The sequence below is a fragment of the Prionailurus viverrinus genome, unplaced genomic scaffold (assembly GCF_022837055.1).
Source record: "Prionailurus viverrinus isolate Anna unplaced genomic scaffold, UM_Priviv_1.0 scaffold_40, whole genome shotgun sequence".
Classification (NCBI taxonomy): domain Eukaryota; kingdom Metazoa; phylum Chordata; class Mammalia; order Carnivora; family Felidae; genus Prionailurus; species Prionailurus viverrinus.
The window spans coordinates 494-17,472 of NW_025927608.1; the positions used below are offsets into that span (position 1 = coordinate 494).

Genomic DNA, 16,979 nt, shown 5'->3' on the forward strand with positions numbered 1-16,979 from the left:
CTTGTTCTCCTGGAAACCGGGGATGAGTACTTGTTTCTCAGAAGGTCCTGAGTGATGAATGTGAGGTGCTTAGTGATGCCAGGACATAGGGGGCACTTGACATGGGGGAGCATCATCAGGCCGAGAGGAAGGCCTAGGGGTCTTTCCGTAGGGCCGGGTCAATGCTGAGGTGCAGGGAGGCCCAGCCAAGTACAGACCGTGGTCCTGACCCCACCTTGCTATCTCTACCCCTGGGAGCCCGAGCACTCACTGTGACGTGCCCACTCCCGGGTGCAGGGGGACACCCTGGTGCCCGGGCCGGCTCTGGTGGTCTGACACCTTTCCTCTTTGCAGACCGAGGCTCCTCTGCTGATCCGGCCCTACTTGGCGGACATGACTCGCTCTGAAATCCACGCCGTCATGACCGGAGGCTATGCCACCATTGCCGGCAGTCTGCTGGGCGCCTATATCTCCTTTGGGGTATGTTCGCCTCTCCCTTTGTTTGCCGAAAACCTCAAGAACCTGAAGCCCTCCTTTGTGGGCACCCCACACAGCTCCTGGCCAGAGCGACCTGGAGTCTCCTCCCATGGTCTGTGTCCGGAACCCGGGGGGCCGTGACGAAAACAAGAGAGGCTACACCTGACTGAGGCAGGCCAGGCGGGCTGGGCCATTCGGCTTCTTGTGTGGCCAGTGGGGGTGAGGATTCCCGGTGTGGCACCTGCTGAGCCCCTCTCACGTACCAGGCACAGTGCTAGGTATCGGAACATCCCCATTTTATAGAGGAGGAAATTGAGGCTCAGAGAATAAGTGAGATGCCCAAGCCAGGATCTGAACTCACGTCTGTCTGACTCTGAGGCTTGTATACACTGTCCCTCACCTGGGCTGTCCCTGGAGATGTGTCCTACTCTCCCGCCCTCCGCTTCCCCACACCCTTCCTGGATACGAGCCCCTTCCTCTGCTCCTAAATTATTGCTCGTGCAGCTTTCGAATGCAATACATTTCTAGGTCAAATTCCACTGGTGCGATTGGAGCCTTTACACCAATCCCAATACTGTGTGGCAAGCAGAGCGAATCTTCAAATGTGTCCCCTACAAAGTGCCTGGTAATTATGCTCTGCATTTGTTAAACGCCCTGTACTTACGTGTGCTTTCACATGCAAATATTTTTAAAAAAATTTTTTTAAATGTTTATTTATTCTTGAGAGAGAGAGAGAGAGAGAGAGGAGAGAGAGAGAGAGAGCACGCGCACAAGTGGGGGAGGGGGAGAGAGAGAGAGGGAGACCCATGAATCCAAAGCAGGCTCCCAGGCTCTGAGCTGTCCGCACAGAGCCTGACGCAGGGCTCGAACTCACAAACGGTGAGATCATGACCTGCGCCCCAAAGTCAGATGCTCAACCGACTGAGCCACCCAAACGCCCCAAGCAAAATCTTTTTTTTTTTTTTTAGTTTTACTTTATTTATTTATTTTGAGAGAGACAAAGACAGCACTAGTGGAAGGGTGGCAGAGAGAGGGAGAAGAGAGAGAGAGGAGAGAGAGAGGAAGAGAGAGAGCGAGAGGGACTCCAAGCAGGCTCGCACTGTCAGAAGCATCGGGGCTCAAAGCTCATGCAACTATGAGATCGTGACCTGGGCCGAAACCAAGAGTCGGATGCTTAACTGACTCAGCCACCCAGGTGCCCCTCACATGCAAATCTTTAAAGATCTTAATTTTTTTTCTTAAATATCCAAAGAAATTCTTGCTTCTTACAGAAGTGAAGAAAGTAAAAAGAGAACTTCAAACCCACTTCTCAGGGGAGCTGCTTTTACTAGATAAGCAGATTAGCAGTTCTCTAACTGGGAACTTGTTAGAAATGCAAATTCTTGGGCCCCCACTCCAGACCTGCTCGAACCAGAAACACTGGGAAGGGGCCCCATGTCCTGTATAATGACAAGCCTTCCACATGGCTCTGATGCTCAGTTTGAGAACCACCGACTTAGAATACATCATTCCAGACCTTTCTGTGTAGTCATTTAAGTATAGATACCTGAATACACACATGCTTGCCTTCTTTTCTACTAAAAATGAGGTAATTCTACCCATGCTTTTCTGCAGTTTGCCTTTTTTCTTGCAAAATTCTGAACATGACATGAAACCCAGTAGGTATAAAGGAAAAGGTTGACAGAGCTACTGGTAAAAATGAAAAACGTCTGTATGGTGAAAGTCACAGTTTTAAAAAGTTTAAATGATGGATCAGGCAAAAATCGTTCATAAATCATAAAAAGGTATTCCAGCTCACTGATAGTCAAGGAAAATAAAACAATCATAAGATATGCAATATTTTACACGCCTCGACAATGGGACAGTCTTGATGGGAGTGTAATTTGCTGTAACCTTTTGGGAGAACATCTATCAGTCAGTTTAAAAATACTCTTTCCCGGGGCGCCTGGGTGGCTCAGTCAGTTAAGTGTCTGACTCCAGCTCAGGTCACGATCTTATAGTCTGTGGGTTTGAGCCCTACATGAGGCTGTGTGCTGACAGCTCAGAGCCTGGACTCTGCTTTAGATTCTGTGTCTCCCTCTCTCTCTCTCTGCCCTTCCCCTGCTTGTGCTCTGTCTCTCAAAACAAACAAATAAATAAATAAATGTTGAAAAAATAAAAAAACAAAAAACCTCTTTCCCTTTGATCCAGTTAGGAATATTACGATACAGAAATGCTTTCCCAAGCGGTCAAAAAAGGCCAAACTCCAACATTATTTGTAATAACAACAACAACACCTGGGTGGCATTAAGCACCCGACTTCGGCTCAGGTCATGGTCTTATGGTTTGTGGGTTCTAGCCCCGCATCGGGTTCTGTGCTGACAGCTCAGAGCCTGGAGCCTGCATCAGATTCTGTGTCTCCCTCTCTCCCTGCCCTGACCCTGCTCATGCTCTGTCTCTCTCTGTCTCTCAAAAATAAAATAAATGTTAAATTTAAAAAAAAAAAAAAGGAAAGAAAGAATGAATGAAAGAGAGAAAGAAAGAGAGAGAAAAGAAAGGAAGAAAGAGAGGGGGAAGAAAGGAAGGAAGGAAAAGAAAGAAAGAAAGAAAGAAAGAAAGAAAGAAAGGAAGAAAGGAAGAAAGAAAGGAAGAAAGGAAGGAAGGAAGAAAGGAAGGAAGGAAGGAACGACCTAGATGCCGAGCAGGAAGGGAATGAGCTGAGCAGGTTCATCCAGGCCAGGCACTGTGGCTCAGCGTCTAGAGTGAGGTGGGCCTCCTCTTGCGGATGGAGAGCAAAGGCCCACCTCTCACTGCCCACAGGGTCTCCTGAGGGATGCTGCGTGGTGCAGGGGTGGAGGGGGCAGGGGAGAGGAGGAGGCTAGGACAGCCCACCCTGTCCCCTCCTCCGGTCGCAAATTCCACCTGTCTCTCTCACCTCTGCCCCCGGGAGCAGGCAAGGGGACAAGCCACCCTGCCCTCAGTCCCTCCTTTCCTCAGGACACATGGACCACGGGGTAGGTAAGCTGAGCTCCACATACCCACAGGGCTGCCTGGGCAGGGCGGATGCCGTGTGACTTTTCCAGAAGGCCCCTTGCGCTCTGGGGCTTTGATCTTCTGGAACCCTCCTATCTAGAATTTTCAAGATCACCCGGTTCACACTTGTCTCGCCAAGGCCTAGAGAGAACCCGTCAGGGCTGGTGCCCCACCACCACCCCGGATTGATTTCGGAATGTTATTTGTTTTTTTATTTTTATTTCTATAAGTTTATTTATTTTGAGAGAGACAGAGAGAGAGAGGAAGCGGGGGAGGGGCGGAGAGCGCGAGAGGATCTCAAGCAGGCCCCACGCTGTCAGCACAGAGCCAGACGTGGGGCTCGAACCCAAAACGTGTGAGATCACGACCTGAGCCGAAATCGAGAGTCGGATGCTCAACCGACTGAGCCACCCAGGCGCCCCTGATTTCTGAAGGAATTTGATATTTCAAAAATGGAAACTCAAGACTTGGTTCCTGAAATTTTTTTTCCTGGCGGCATGTTGGGGGAGGGGATGCCCTGTCAGGACTTAGGGCCTTTTTAAGGGCCTTGACGTTGCTCTGGGTTCCACAGCCGGTTAAAAGAATGCTATTCTTCCCACTGCAAGAGCCTTGCTGCCATTACTTCAGATTAAAATACTCAGCAGACTGTGCAGAGGCCACCAGGGTCCCCAAGCACAGCCTCTGGAGCGGAAGCCTCAGGCCCCACCGCTGGCCCAGGTGAAAAGCACCCAACCCTCCTTCCCTCCCTGCTCCCGGTGGGCCTTTAGTCTGGCGTCAGCGAAGCTCTCTTCTGCCCCCACCTGGCTCTTGGCCGTCACTGCAGCGGCCCCAGGACACTCCCACAGCCCCGCCTCCCCACTCCTTCTCTCTCCCCCACGACGCTCCTCTGCCCTCAGCCCCTGAATTCCACAAAGATCCCTCTTGCCCATTCCTTGTTTCTCTTTGTTGCTCAACCTCCGGCTCCCTTTGCCCCGCTTCCCTCCTATTGGATGTTTCTAGACCGGCGCCGTCCGATGCAGTCCCCACTAGCCACACGTGGCCATTGAGCCCTGAAATGTGGCTGGTCTGAAATGAGATGTGCTAGGAGACTCAGCAGGGGGGGAAAGTGGATTCATTTTATTACTTTTATATGGATTACATGAGTGGAAAGATAATGTTTTGGATATGTTGGGTTACGTAAAATCCATGACCAAAAATGATTTTACCTGTTTCTCTTTACTTTTTATTTGTTATTTATTTATTATTTTTATTTTTTAATGTTTATTTATTTTTGAGAGAGAGACAGAGACAGAGCGCGAGCAGGGGAGAGGCAGAGAGAGAGGGAGACACAGAATCGGAAACAGGCTCCAGGCTCCGAGCTGTCAGCACAGAGCCCGACGCGGGGCTCGAACTCACAGACCACGAGATCGTGACCTGAGCCGAAGTCGGACGCTCAACCGACTGAGCCGCCCAGGCACCCCTCTCTTTACTTTTTTAATTGGCTACTAGAGAATTTAAGACGAGACCTGGTTCTCATTATATTTGTACTGGGCAACACTGGTCTAGACCTTCTCCCCTGCTCCGAGGTCCGGGGCTCACTGAGTCTGTTCACTGCGACCTCCATATAAATCTCCTTTCTCACCATAGTTCCCCAAAGCTCTAAAGGAGGCCCCAGCCCTCTCCAGCAACCGCAGGAGCTGGCCTCTCCACCCACCCCTCTTTGGCCCAGGGACCCCTGTGAGAGGCGCTGTGAACACAGGCTGGGCAGGGTGATGTTGAGGGGATCAGCCACCGATGTTCCTCAATTGACTGTGCAAGAGTGGGGGCCCCTGGGGGCCCCTGGGACCGCGTCTGTGAGGTTCTGAGCCCGGCCAAGTGAGCGTGAGCTATGTGACTTCCACATCTGTCAAGTGGGCAGGACTATTGCCTACCTCACAGCAGTTTAAGAATTAAATGCAATAATAGATTACAAAAAAAAATTTTTTGAAAGCAGGGCGGGGGGCACCTGGGTGGCCCAGTCGGTTGAGCATCCAACTTCAGCTCAGGTCGTGATCTCACAGTTCGTGAGTTCGAGCCCCGCGTCGGGCTCTGCGCGGATAGCTCGGAGCCCGGAGCCCGCTTCGGATCCTGTGTCTCCCGCACTCTCTGCCCCTCCCCTGCTCACGCTCTGTCAATCTCCTTCTCAAAAACAAATAAACATTAAAAAATTAAAAAAAAATAAATAAACGCAATAATAGAAAACGGCACAGTGTGGAAAAAGTGGTAGTTCTTTCTCTGACAGATCAGGGTCAGAAATCTATCCTGAAACTGGCCCATTGTATGCTGTAGAGTTGTGTGGATTTTTTTCCTCCCTCACTAAAGGTGTTTTTGAAAATTCAAAGGGAGGACCCCTACCCTCTATCTCTGTCCACCTGGGATGCCTTCGGGTAAAGAGAGGAAACCTTTGGGCGGGAGCGGGCCCTGGGATGGCTTTCCTTGGGGAATGGGGGTGTCACAGCCAGTGTGGACCGACCCAGTGCCCCGGGGAGGCCGGCCTGGCCCGAACTCAGTCCTTTCCAAGCTGAAATGAGCAGCCGGAGCACGTGAGGCTGTGGCCGTGCCCGGCCCGCTGGGACGGTGTCCAGGAATGTGACATTGCAGGACGCGTTCCCGCTCAGGTTGGCAAACTAGACGTGACCTCCGAGGTGGAGGAAGGGGGAGGGAAAACCCCAAGGTTCCAGGTATGGTACAGTCCCCAGTGGGTCTGAGCAGCCCCGAGGAGGCCAGCGACATCCCAAAGCCCAGCCAGAAACATCCAGAGAGGACGTCTGTCCCGAGGCCGGCCCCTTCCCATGAGGAGCAGGGCCTGTGACCGGGTGTGCGCAGGGGGAGCGGGGGTCGGTGCCGATACTCCTCTTGAGAGGTTTCCATTCCCCGCTGGGAAAGAAACAAAGGGGTTTAAAACCACAGGCAGAAGGACAGACATCACAGAGCCTTAGAGGGTCTCCGAGGCCCGGTTCCTCCAGGTTTCTTCTCCAGGCTAATAAAAGCCTGGACGTGTAGCTTAAACTTAACTCCCCTCCTTTTGTCCCCTTTTTATGTAAAATTAAAGAACTACAGGTGATTTTTTAATAAACTTTAAGGAGAAGAAGTCTATTTTCCTTTTGTGTTCACAAAAGCAATATGTAGTGTTGCGGACATGTAGACATACGCCAAAAAGCAGAAAGCAGAGAAAATCATCATGGCCCCACTAGCCAGGGACAGACAATTGGCCGACAATTTTGGCGTGTCTCTTGCTGATCTTTTCACGCATAGTTGTGGAAGGTTTTGGTCCCCCCCCCCCCCCATCGTGTGGTTATGCTCTGTATGCAATTTTGTGGGCATCTCCCCATGTTATTGCAAAGCCTTGGTAACCTTCGTTTTCAATGGCCGCTTGACAATGCTTAGCCATTCTGTTGTCGTTAAATGTTTGGGCTGGCTCCAGTCTTTTCACTTGGTAAATAATACAGTGTTGGGGAAATGTCCCATCTAGCTCTGGGGGAAGGGAACAGGGGAGCAGAGGGTTTGAGGCCACAGTGAGGACCAAAAAGTGGCTGTTGTAGTAGGCAGATTTCCTAAGAGCTCTCCGACCACGGGAGTGGGTGTGATGGGCTGCCTCGAAGTGATGAGCTCCCCGTCACAGGAAGTATTTTCTTCACAGTAAATAAGGACATTCTTATACCAGGAGGTCAAAGTAGGTCGCCTCGTGGATCCATCCCCACCCTCCTTCTGTGAGCTTTCTCTGAAACCATCACGAACCCCTCAGCCAAGGGAGGACCGGCCCTCAGATGAGTGGTCAAAGGGAGACAGCCTAGGAGGGAAGGAAGAACTTGGAGCTTGGAGCCGAAGACAGAGTCCTTCTCCGTCTTCATCTGGGGCAGGTTACGTTTAATCTTGTGGGGACTCGGTTTCCTTTCTGTGCTGTGGGATACCACTTCTAGAAGTCCTAGAGGGAAACACGAGGTTCTGTACACACAGCCTGTGACCGCTTACACTGTCAGTAACGATGACAGCAGCACTGACGATGATGACAGACAGTGGGGCAGGGTACACATGCCCTCTGCTGGCCTGGGCTGCACTCCTGGCAGGGACATTTCCTCTGTCTCCTCCTAAGCCCCATTCTCTCTCTCTCTCTCTCTCTCTCTCTCTCTCTGCAAAGCACTCATTTTATTAATTCTAACAATGTTTTTATTTTTGAGCGAGCGAGCGAGAGAGAGAGAGAGAGAGAAAGAGCAAGCTGGGGAGGGAGCAAGAGAGAGGGAGACAGAATCTGAAGCAGGCTCCAGGCGCCCCCAGCTGACAGCACTGAGCTGGACCCACCTGGGGCTGGAACGCACTAACCATGAGATCGTGACCTGAGCGCAAGTGGGACACTTAACCCCAAAAGCCCCATTCTCAATCCTGCAGATCGATGCTGCCTCCCTGATTGCTGCCTCGGTCATGGCTGCCCCTTGTGCGCTGGCCCTCTCCAAGCTGGTCTATCCCGAGGTGGAGGAGTCCAAGTTTAGGAGCCTGGAAGGGGTGAAACTGACAGGCGGGTGAGCACAGCCTGAGGGCGGCCTGCGGAGGGGGCTGTGGGAGGGATGGGGTGAGGGGGGTCAGGAAGGGGAGGCAGGGAGCAGGGCTGGGGGAGGCTGAGGGGGAGAGGCTGGGAGGGAAGCAGGAGCAGAGGCGTGGGGCAGCAGCGGCCTCTCCGCCCAACCCCCCGGGCCCTCCCCACTGCTGCCCTGCGCGTCCTGCGTCTCAATTTCCAGTCTGGGACCAGCGGGAAACCACCGGCTCATCAAACAGAGCAGCCTGGGATTGCTGCTGGGTATTGTTCAGTGAGTTACGTGTCCGACTTCGGCTCAGGTCGTAATCTCGCAGTTCATGGGTTCGAGCCCCGCGTCGGGCTCTGTGCCGACAGCTGGGAGCCTGGAGCCTGCTTCAGATTCTGTGTCTCCCTCCCTCTCTGCCCCTCCCCTGCTCATTCTCTGTCTCTCTCTTTCTCTCTCTCGAAAATAAACATTAAAATTTTTTTAAAAAACAAATAAACAAAAGTCAAAAGAAACAGGTGATTTTAACGACAAGTTTTTGAGCAGTCTTCACGCCCGGCACGAGGCTTGAAGTCACAACCCTGAGATCGACACCTGAGCTGAGATCAAGAGTCAGACACTTAACTCACTGAGCCCACCCGGGTGCCCCTTAATAAAATATTTTTTAACCCAATGTGCCCCAAATATTGTCATTTCAACATGTAGTAAATATAAAACATCATTAATGAGTGACTTCATGTTCTTTTTTTTGTACTTAATCTCTGAAATCTGGCATGTGCTTTTTTTTTTAAATTTTTTCTAATGTTTATTTTATTTTTGACAGAGAGAGACAGAGCATGAGTGGGGGAGGGGCAGAGAGAGAGGGAGACACAGAATCGGAAGTAGGCTCTAGGCTCCCAACTGTCAGCACAGAGCCTGAGGCGGGGCTCGAACTCACAGACCGTGAGATCATGACCTGAGCCGAAGTCGGCCGCTTAACCGACTGAGCCACCCAGGCACCCCTGCTTTATACTTATAACACAGCTCAGCGCTGGCCAGGCTCCTTCCAAGTGCTCTGAAGCCACACGTGGCTGGTGGCTCCAGCCTGTGGACACAGCACGTTGTGCGCAGCCGGGGTCTAATCCTAACGCCGGGTTCAGCGCCTTCTCCCCCCTCCCCCGTCCCCCCATCAGCACCTTCTCACTCCCTCCCCCGCCCCAGGGTCTCAGAACAAAGACAAGGACCCTGGGCTCTGAAGTGTTTCGTCCAAGCTTCCTCTCTGAGCCTATAGGATGAGAAGGCCCACTGTTTGTGGGGACAGGCTAATCACGACCGTTCGTGGTCCCAAAACAGAGACGCTCAGAACCTCTTAGAAGCAGCCAGCAGTGGGGCTGCTGTCTCCGTGAAGCTGGTTGCCAACATCGGAGCCAACCTGATCGCCTTCCTGGCGTTGCTGGCCTTCGTCAACGCGGCCCTGTCCTGGCTGGGAGCCATGGTGGGCGTCCAGGAGCTCAGCTTCCAGGTATAGCTGTGCTGCCCCCTTGGCCCGCGAGGGGCGCCCTGGGGGCAGGGGGGTGGGCGCCAGTGGGAGGACACCCAGCAGAGCCCAGGCCAGCCCCGGTCATGGCAGCCGCCCTTGTCCCTGTGCCTCACTCAGCTCATCTGCTCCTATGTCCTGCGGCCCGTGGCCTTCTTAATGGGTGTGACCTGGGAGGACTGCCCGGTGGTGGCCGAGCTGCTGGGGATCAAGCTGTTCCTGAACGAGTTCGTGGCCTATCAGGGGCTCTCCCAGTACAAGCAGCGCCGCCTGGCCGGAGTCGAGGAGTGGGTGGGCACCAAGAAGCAGTGGATCTCCGTGAGTGTCCTGGTCCCCTCCCTGAGCCCCCTGCAGCTGCCGTCCTGGCTCCCAGATGGGCAGTGGACACGCCCGCCTCCCAGCCCTACTGCCCTGAGCAACCAGCCGGCTTCAGGCCTCGCTGCCACCTTCCCGAAAGCCTTTTAGGAGGCTGAGCTGCCAGGAAACAGTCTTTTTTTAAATGTTCATTTATTTAGAGACAGAGAGGGAGCACAAGCAGGGGAGGGGCAGAGAGAGCGAGAGAGACAGAATCCCAAGCTCGAACCCACGAACCCTGAGATCGTGACCTGAGCCGAAATCAAGAGTCGGACACTCAACCGACTGAGCCCCCCAGGGTGCCCCAGGAAACGGTCTTGTTGGGGGAGACCTCAGATCTCCCTGTAGACGGGCCACCATCCTGTGTGGCTTCGGGACAGCCACTGCGCCTTGCCTCTCCTGCTGGTAACTGGTGTCATTTGTGCCGCGGCTGTCCTCAAAGGGACACACGTCCGCGTCCAGTGAGCAGAGGGAGTGAGCTGGGGAGGCCCCACCACGTTCACTGCCATTCCATCGGATTCAGTTCAGGGGCTGGCTTTTTCTGTGGCTAAAAGTTCTATAAAAATGAAACTTTCTAAACAAATAAAAGCTTTGTGGCATCACTGAGAATAAAACAGTTACCTGTCACCTCACCATCCTAAAATAACAGCTAGTGTTTTGTGCATTTTCTTCTTTTTCTTAAGACAGTTTACACGGTTGCCATTATATATATAATTTTTTGAGGGGGGGCGCAGGTGAGTGAGGAGCAGAGAGAGAGAAGCGGGGCTCACCTGGGGCTCAAGCTCACCCAGTGCGGGACTTGAACTTACGAACTGTGACATCATGACCTGGGCCGAAGTCAGATGCTTCACCCCTGAGCCACCCAGGCACCCCCACACAGTGGCCATTATAGCACCCACCCGGTATGGTAGCCGGCTTTTCCCCACCTGTTTCTGACAAAAACATTATCTGTGACGTATGTATGCTGACGTGTTTCACCAAGACCCCTGCCGTTGGGCCCTCCGGGTTAATTGCATCGTTTGGCTGTTTATTAATTATTGATTTATTAATTTAATTTATTAAATTAATTAAATCTTTTAATGTAATTTTTTATTAAATTTATTAAATTAATTATTAATTTATTAATTGCATCGTTTGGCTGTTAATTGCTAGAATGAGTGGCTGCGTGCACAGAGCTGCCCCCTCCTCTCGGATCATTTCCTCCGGAGCTTTCCCAGATGCGGGAAGACTGAATCACAGGGCCCGAATCCTCCAGCGGCTGCTGCCAGTAACTTCCCTAAAGGGTGGGAGCAACTGAAATCGCCCCCCCGGCCGTGCCCTGAGCACAGGTTTTACCGCTCAACGGCACCGAGCAGCCTCTTTGGAGAAAATTAAAAAGTTGTGCCACTTTAACGGACCAATAACAGCTCGTCGTTTAAATTGGCATTTCTCGGGCTACTAGGAACTTTTCACACAAAATGTTTTTTCTTGTCTTTGAAATTAGGTTTTAAATTGTAAGGGAATGTAGCCTCCAGTTAAAAAAAAAAAAAGTTTGAGATCGAAAGTACAGATTTTTCCTTGCTCCTTGTCCTCAACCCCTGTGTCAGTCTCTCCTCTAGAGATAATGGATGGGATGCTCCTTGAGGATCTTTTTTTATGAACTTCTTTCCTTTCGCAAGTGTTTGTTGAGACCTCTAAGGTGCCAGGCACTCTGCTGGGCACCAGAAATTAGAAGGGGACTTAGACAGATACGGTCCCCAGTGTCATGGAACTTACATCTAGTGAAAAGAACAAGAAAGCAAAGGAATAAAAAGCAAAATAAGTCCTTTGTGTTAAGTTCTATGAAGGAAACAAGAAGAGGAAACAAAGGGGTCTTCCTCGGCTGGGCGAGTCACAAAAGGCCCCCCTGAGGTGTGGCAGTTAGGCCGAGACTTGGAGGGTGGAGAAGGGGCCAGGTGAAGCTGGGAAGAATATTCCAGGCAAAGAAAAGGCACGTGCAAAGGCCCTGAGGTTGAGAAACACTTGTTTGGAAAATTGAAAGGAGAGAGGCACAGTTAGAGCAGGTGGTAATCGTAGAAGAGACTGTCATAGGCTGAGGAGTAGTCGAAAGTTCCTGAAGATTTGACATTTGACATTTTAAGATTACACAGGCTGCTGGATAGAGGGTGATTGTAGGTGAGCAAGCAGGATGCAGGTGCCTTAATATTTTTCCATCAATTTGTATAAATTATAAAGACATTAACCTTTTTCTTTTTTTTTTTAATCTTTTTCTAATGTGTTTTATACACGTATTTTTCCCAGTCTTTCCTCCCCCTTCATCTTGTATTCAGGGATTTTTCTGGTAACAGATTTTACCACAAATCTTTTCCTTTGTGATTTCTTCTATTACTTCTAAACTTAGAAAGGTATCTCCGTTCCAGAAATCTGGGAAGTGTTAAATTCCTGAAACATTATGGTGAAATATTTAAAAGCGTAACTTTTGCAGTCAGACAGAACTGCATGCCAACTCTGACACAGCTACCTTCATGCTGGGTGACCTTCCGCAGTTACTTACCCTCTCTGAGCCTCAGTTTTGCTCCTGTCCAAAATGAGAGTTATAACGCTACCTCGTAAGTATAATTATCATCTTCTTCTATTTTCTATTATTCGATGTTTGAAATACCAGCGTTTATCTGCCTCAGTGCCCTAGAAAAGATTTTTTTTTTTTTTAATGTGGCATGAGGTATGGTGTAAGCCAATTTTTTTTTTCTCTAAACTGTTCCACTTGGGTCTTAACGTCTCTTTCTGGGAAATTAACTGTTTACGTGGGAAGGGAAGAAGAATTACTTTGCTCAACTACCTAGTGTCTGCCTGGTAGTTCCCATGCGGTGTGTGACCCTCCTGACAGCCTTCCGGGCAGATGCTATGATTCCCACATTCCAGATGGAGACGCGAAAACTGAAAGAGGCTGTTGACTTGCTTAATCTGGTCCTAGGTGGGGACAAGCCTGGAGCCCGCGTTGGCTGGGCTCCCAGGTCCTCACTGTCTTCAGCAGGCCGTGCTCCGGTGTCTCTAAGTGTCAGAGCCCAAGTCAAGTCTGCAGCGTTGGGAAGGGCCATTCCCCCAGCGCCCCCCGGGGCACAGAGCTCAGTGGGGCCAAAGCGAGAGGGCAGGGCGAGCCTGAATCATACCAGGAAAGGCTGGCAATGAAGATAAGGGGCCTGAGGGCACCTGGGTGGCTCAGTCTGTTAGGGGACCGACTTCTGCTCAGGTCACGGTCTCACGGTTGTGGGTTTGAGCCCCGCGTCGGGTTCTCTGCTGTCAGCACCGTGCCTGATTTGGATCCTCTCTCTCTGCCCCTCCCCCACATCCAGTCTCTCCCTTCAAAATAAATAAACATCTAAAAAAAAAGTAATGAAGGTAAGGGGACTGAAGTGACAGAAAGGGGGCTGTTTCTCAGGTGGTGCAGCCTGCACGGACATAGAGGAGGTGTGTGAGGCCCGGGAGGGGCAGCAAAGGTCAAAGACGCACCGGATGTGGGTGAAACTCGGGCCAGGGAGCCAGGGCGGTGTGGGGGCGCCCCGTCCCAGCCGAGGGAAGCCCCTCCTCACTCACCCTCTGCATTTTCAGGTCAGAGCAGAAATCCTCACGACGTTCGCCCTCTGTGGATTCGCCAACTTCAGCTCCATTGGGATCATGCTGGGAGGCCTGAGTGAGTCCGGCAACCTGGGCGGCCGGGGGCCTGGCTCTGAGACAACTTCCTGGGGATCTTGGGCCTCGGTTCTCCCACGCGTTCAGGGCAGGGCCTGAGCAAGATGGCGGTGGGGGTTCCTCCCGGCCCATGACTTCTCTGCGCCAGGGATCGGCACCTTGGGGTTCGCACCTTGGCCTTGCAGGCCAACCCCGGCTCAGGGGTCTGGGGAGGAGCAGCAAGTGGGGTGCTGGCCCGAGGCTTTGGCCCGCACGCTCCCATACCCGCGGCGGACACGCAGCCCTGGCGAGGCCCAGGGAGGAAGGCACAGTTCTCGGCTCTTTACCAAAAAATGTCCACTCTTCCCAGTCCCCCTGCCTGGTGGTGTAACTGTCCCCTTTTACAGAGTAGGACACTGAGTCTTGGAGAAATGGAGTGATGGCCCCAGAAGTGGCTGAGCCCGTATTTAATCCCAGCTCGGCCTGACTCCAAACTCATGTCCTCTTCCTACCTCTGCCGTTGAGGGTGGCAGCTGTGGAGTGCTACCTGGAGCCTCAAATCAGGCCAAGGAGGGTTCCCAAACTCAGTGAGTGGTCAGCAAGGCGACATCTATCCCTCTGGCCGCCCAGAAGAGGGAGGGGAGCCAGCAGGTGCATCCAGAGGTGCAGAGTCCGGGCGGAGGGGCATATGGCTTCCTGGCCTGAAGCACTCCCGTGCCCTTGCAGCCTCCATGGCCCCCCAGCGGAAGAGCGACTTCTCACAGATAGTGCTCCGGGCGCTCTGCACGGGGACCTGTGTGTCCCTGGTGAATGCCTGCGTGGCCGGTGAGTGCAGGCCTGGCAGAGCCCTGATTTTCTAGCCGGCTCCCATCCGGGGTGGGACACCGAGGCTCTGGGCCCTCCGGAAGTCCCTGGGGGTGGGGAGTGGGGGGCACAGACCCTGCCCAGCAGCTGCCTTCCCTGCGCAGGGATCCTCTATGTGCCCAGGGGGGCCGAAGTTGACTGCACGAGCCTCCTGAACACAACCGTCAGCAGCAGCAGCTTTGAGGTGTACCAGTGCTGCTGTGAGGCCTTCCGGAGGTGAGGCCTGGGTCGTGGGGCCACGGGGCCCCGCAGTAACGGGGTGCAGAAGACCTGAGTGTCTTAGGGGTGCCTTTGGCACCGGGGTAAGGGGTAGAAATGTCATGGCTGTGGCCGATGTGGCCAGGGGAGGCGGAGGCGGGGCCTGAAGACCAAACTTGGGGAGGAAGGGCGACCAGAGGCACGGAACAACTCCCCTAGGGTTGCACAGCCTTTAGGGGCCAGCAGGGCCAGGCCCGGAGCCCAGACCGCAGCCTTTGCTTCTTTTCAGCACCAGCGCAGAGGTCAGCCGCGAGGCCCTGGACACCTGCTGTCGATTTTACAACCACACGACCTGTGCGTAGCCGGGACGGCACGTCTTCGGCCCTCTGGGGGAGCCACAGGGCTTAGAGTCGCCTCAGTCACACAGTTGGAAAGGAGCGATGGGGCGGGGGGACAGAGGCCTGATGGTATGGAGGTGAAGGATGCTCCCCAGTCCTTCCCCCTTCCTGCTTCCTCCCGAGATGTGAATTCTTGGGGTCGCCTCTGCCTCCTCGTCTCGCCCCTCCACATCCAAAGAGCACCCTGGTCTCTCTTCCCACCTTGCGTCTCTCACATGCTTCTGTTATGGGGTCCCTCCCTCTTCCTCCTCTGGGCACGTGAATCTTGCCTCTGCGGGACGGGTTCTCCTGGGAACCCCTGCCTCTACTTTCAAAGACTCCCCCACCGCCTTTGCCCACAGCACTTCCCAAACTGGTGTCCCGTGAAACACTGGCCGACAAGGTGTGTTCAGGAGATTCCAGGATCCACCAGGCTTGGGAAACTAGGCGCTGAATAAAGTTAGACAGGTTTTACTTTGTGTTTGTTTCTGTTTTACTGTGGGCTCGTCGAAGCTTGATATAGACATGATAGGAGACGTTTTTCAAATTTTGGGGAGAGCGCAAAAGGGGGAGGAGCAGAGAGAGGGGGACAGAGGATCCAAAGTGGGCTCTGCGTTGACAGGCTGTCGGCACAGAGCCCGACGTGGGGCTCGAACTCACGAACCGTGAGATCATGACCTGAGCTGAAGTTGGACACTTAACCACCTGAGCCGCCCAGGTGCCCCCCCAACTCAGCCTTAGCAACTTTATGAAGTCAGGTACTGTTAGTATCCCTGGTGGCTGAATCAGAGGCCCAGAGAAGTTAGGTAACTCGCCCAAAGCGACACAGCTAGGAAGAGGAAGAGGCAAGATTTGAACCCAGGCCATCGGGCTTCACAAGCTGTGTTTAACCTCCCAGCTAGGTTGCTAACATTCGAGGAACTCAGTTGGGTGGGGGACTTGTCCTTACCTCCTCCCCTCGCCTTTTCTCCCCAGTCCAATCCTGCTGTTCCGCTGGGTCAGGCTTCTGATGTGTCTTCCCTGCCTCTGAGCCTTCGTTTGTGGTGTCCCCGTCACCCAGCACGCCCTGCCCCTCTCCCTTTTGCCTTTGCCGCTCTTACCTCACTTCCCACTTCCCCAGCAGCTTTGGGGGAGTGGCCTGTGGTGCACCTGTCCCTGTGGCTCCCTCACTCACCTCTGGCGGATCAGGCTTCCCAGTTGGAGCCAGCGCTGGCCTGAGGCAGCAGCCGCTCTGCTCTGTCAGGGAGTGTGCTCCACCGGGCACTGGCCTTGCTCCTTGGGACGCCCACAGGCTGCCCTCGGGGCCTGAGTCCTTCCCCTTAGTTCTGCAGACTGGAGCCTTGGCTTGACCCCCACACCCCATGTCTAGGCCCTTATCCCTGCCCCAGGTCCCCCTGAGCTGTCACAGGCCACCCTCCCACGGGAACCGAACCATTTCCCCGTATCAGACCCAGCCCCTTCCCCGCCTGTCCGTCGGGTCACGGAGCTGCCTGAGGGCCCCCCACCCCGCCCTCCTTCCCTGGGACCCCCGCACACATGTCCCTGGAAGACCGTAAGCCCCTTGGCCACGGGGCTCCCCGTGCTTCTGTCTCTCCCCTGGGATTCAGCGCAGGGCTGGGCCCACGAAAGGCCACGAATGAACGCACGGGAAAGAATTGCAGGTTGTCTCAGAGGCACCAGAGCCTGCGTGTGCCCCGCGCCCTAAGGACACATGCACGTGTGCTCACACGTGCCCTCAGCACTGCTCTGATGGAGGGGCAGGCACAGAATTAAGGTCTCCTTAGTCGTCAGGCCTTCCTTCCTCCTCATTGGGCACCTGCAGAAGCTGGGAGCCCTTTGAGGCTGGGCCTGCAAATAGATTCTGCCCGGAGAAGGCACCGAGGCTGGTGCCAGGTGCCCATGCTTAACTGCATCCCAGGCGGCAGCTGTAAGTCAAGCTCGGCACAGAAGCCTCCACCTGCGCCCTCCACAGCCAGGACAGACATTGCTAATCAATCACAGCACTCCCCACACTGAACCCGG

At 53.5% G+C, this 16,979-nt stretch overlaps 1 protein-coding gene across 1 annotated transcript; it reads left to right on the plus strand.

Annotated features, from left to right (window-relative positions):
- Positions 1–333: 333 nt before the first annotated feature.
- LOC125158950 (sodium/nucleoside cotransporter 1-like) lies at positions 334–15,294 on the plus strand (the record flags this gene model as incomplete). Its single annotated transcript, XM_047846633.1, has 8 exons — positions 334–459; positions 7,873–8,003; positions 9,333–9,501; positions 9,637–9,834; positions 13,459–13,540; positions 14,245–14,343; positions 14,487–14,598; positions 14,870–15,294. Coding segments are annotated over 8 exons (990 nt in total), but the record flags the coding sequence as incomplete, so codon positions are not given.
- Positions 15,295–16,979: the final 1,685 nt, after the last annotated feature.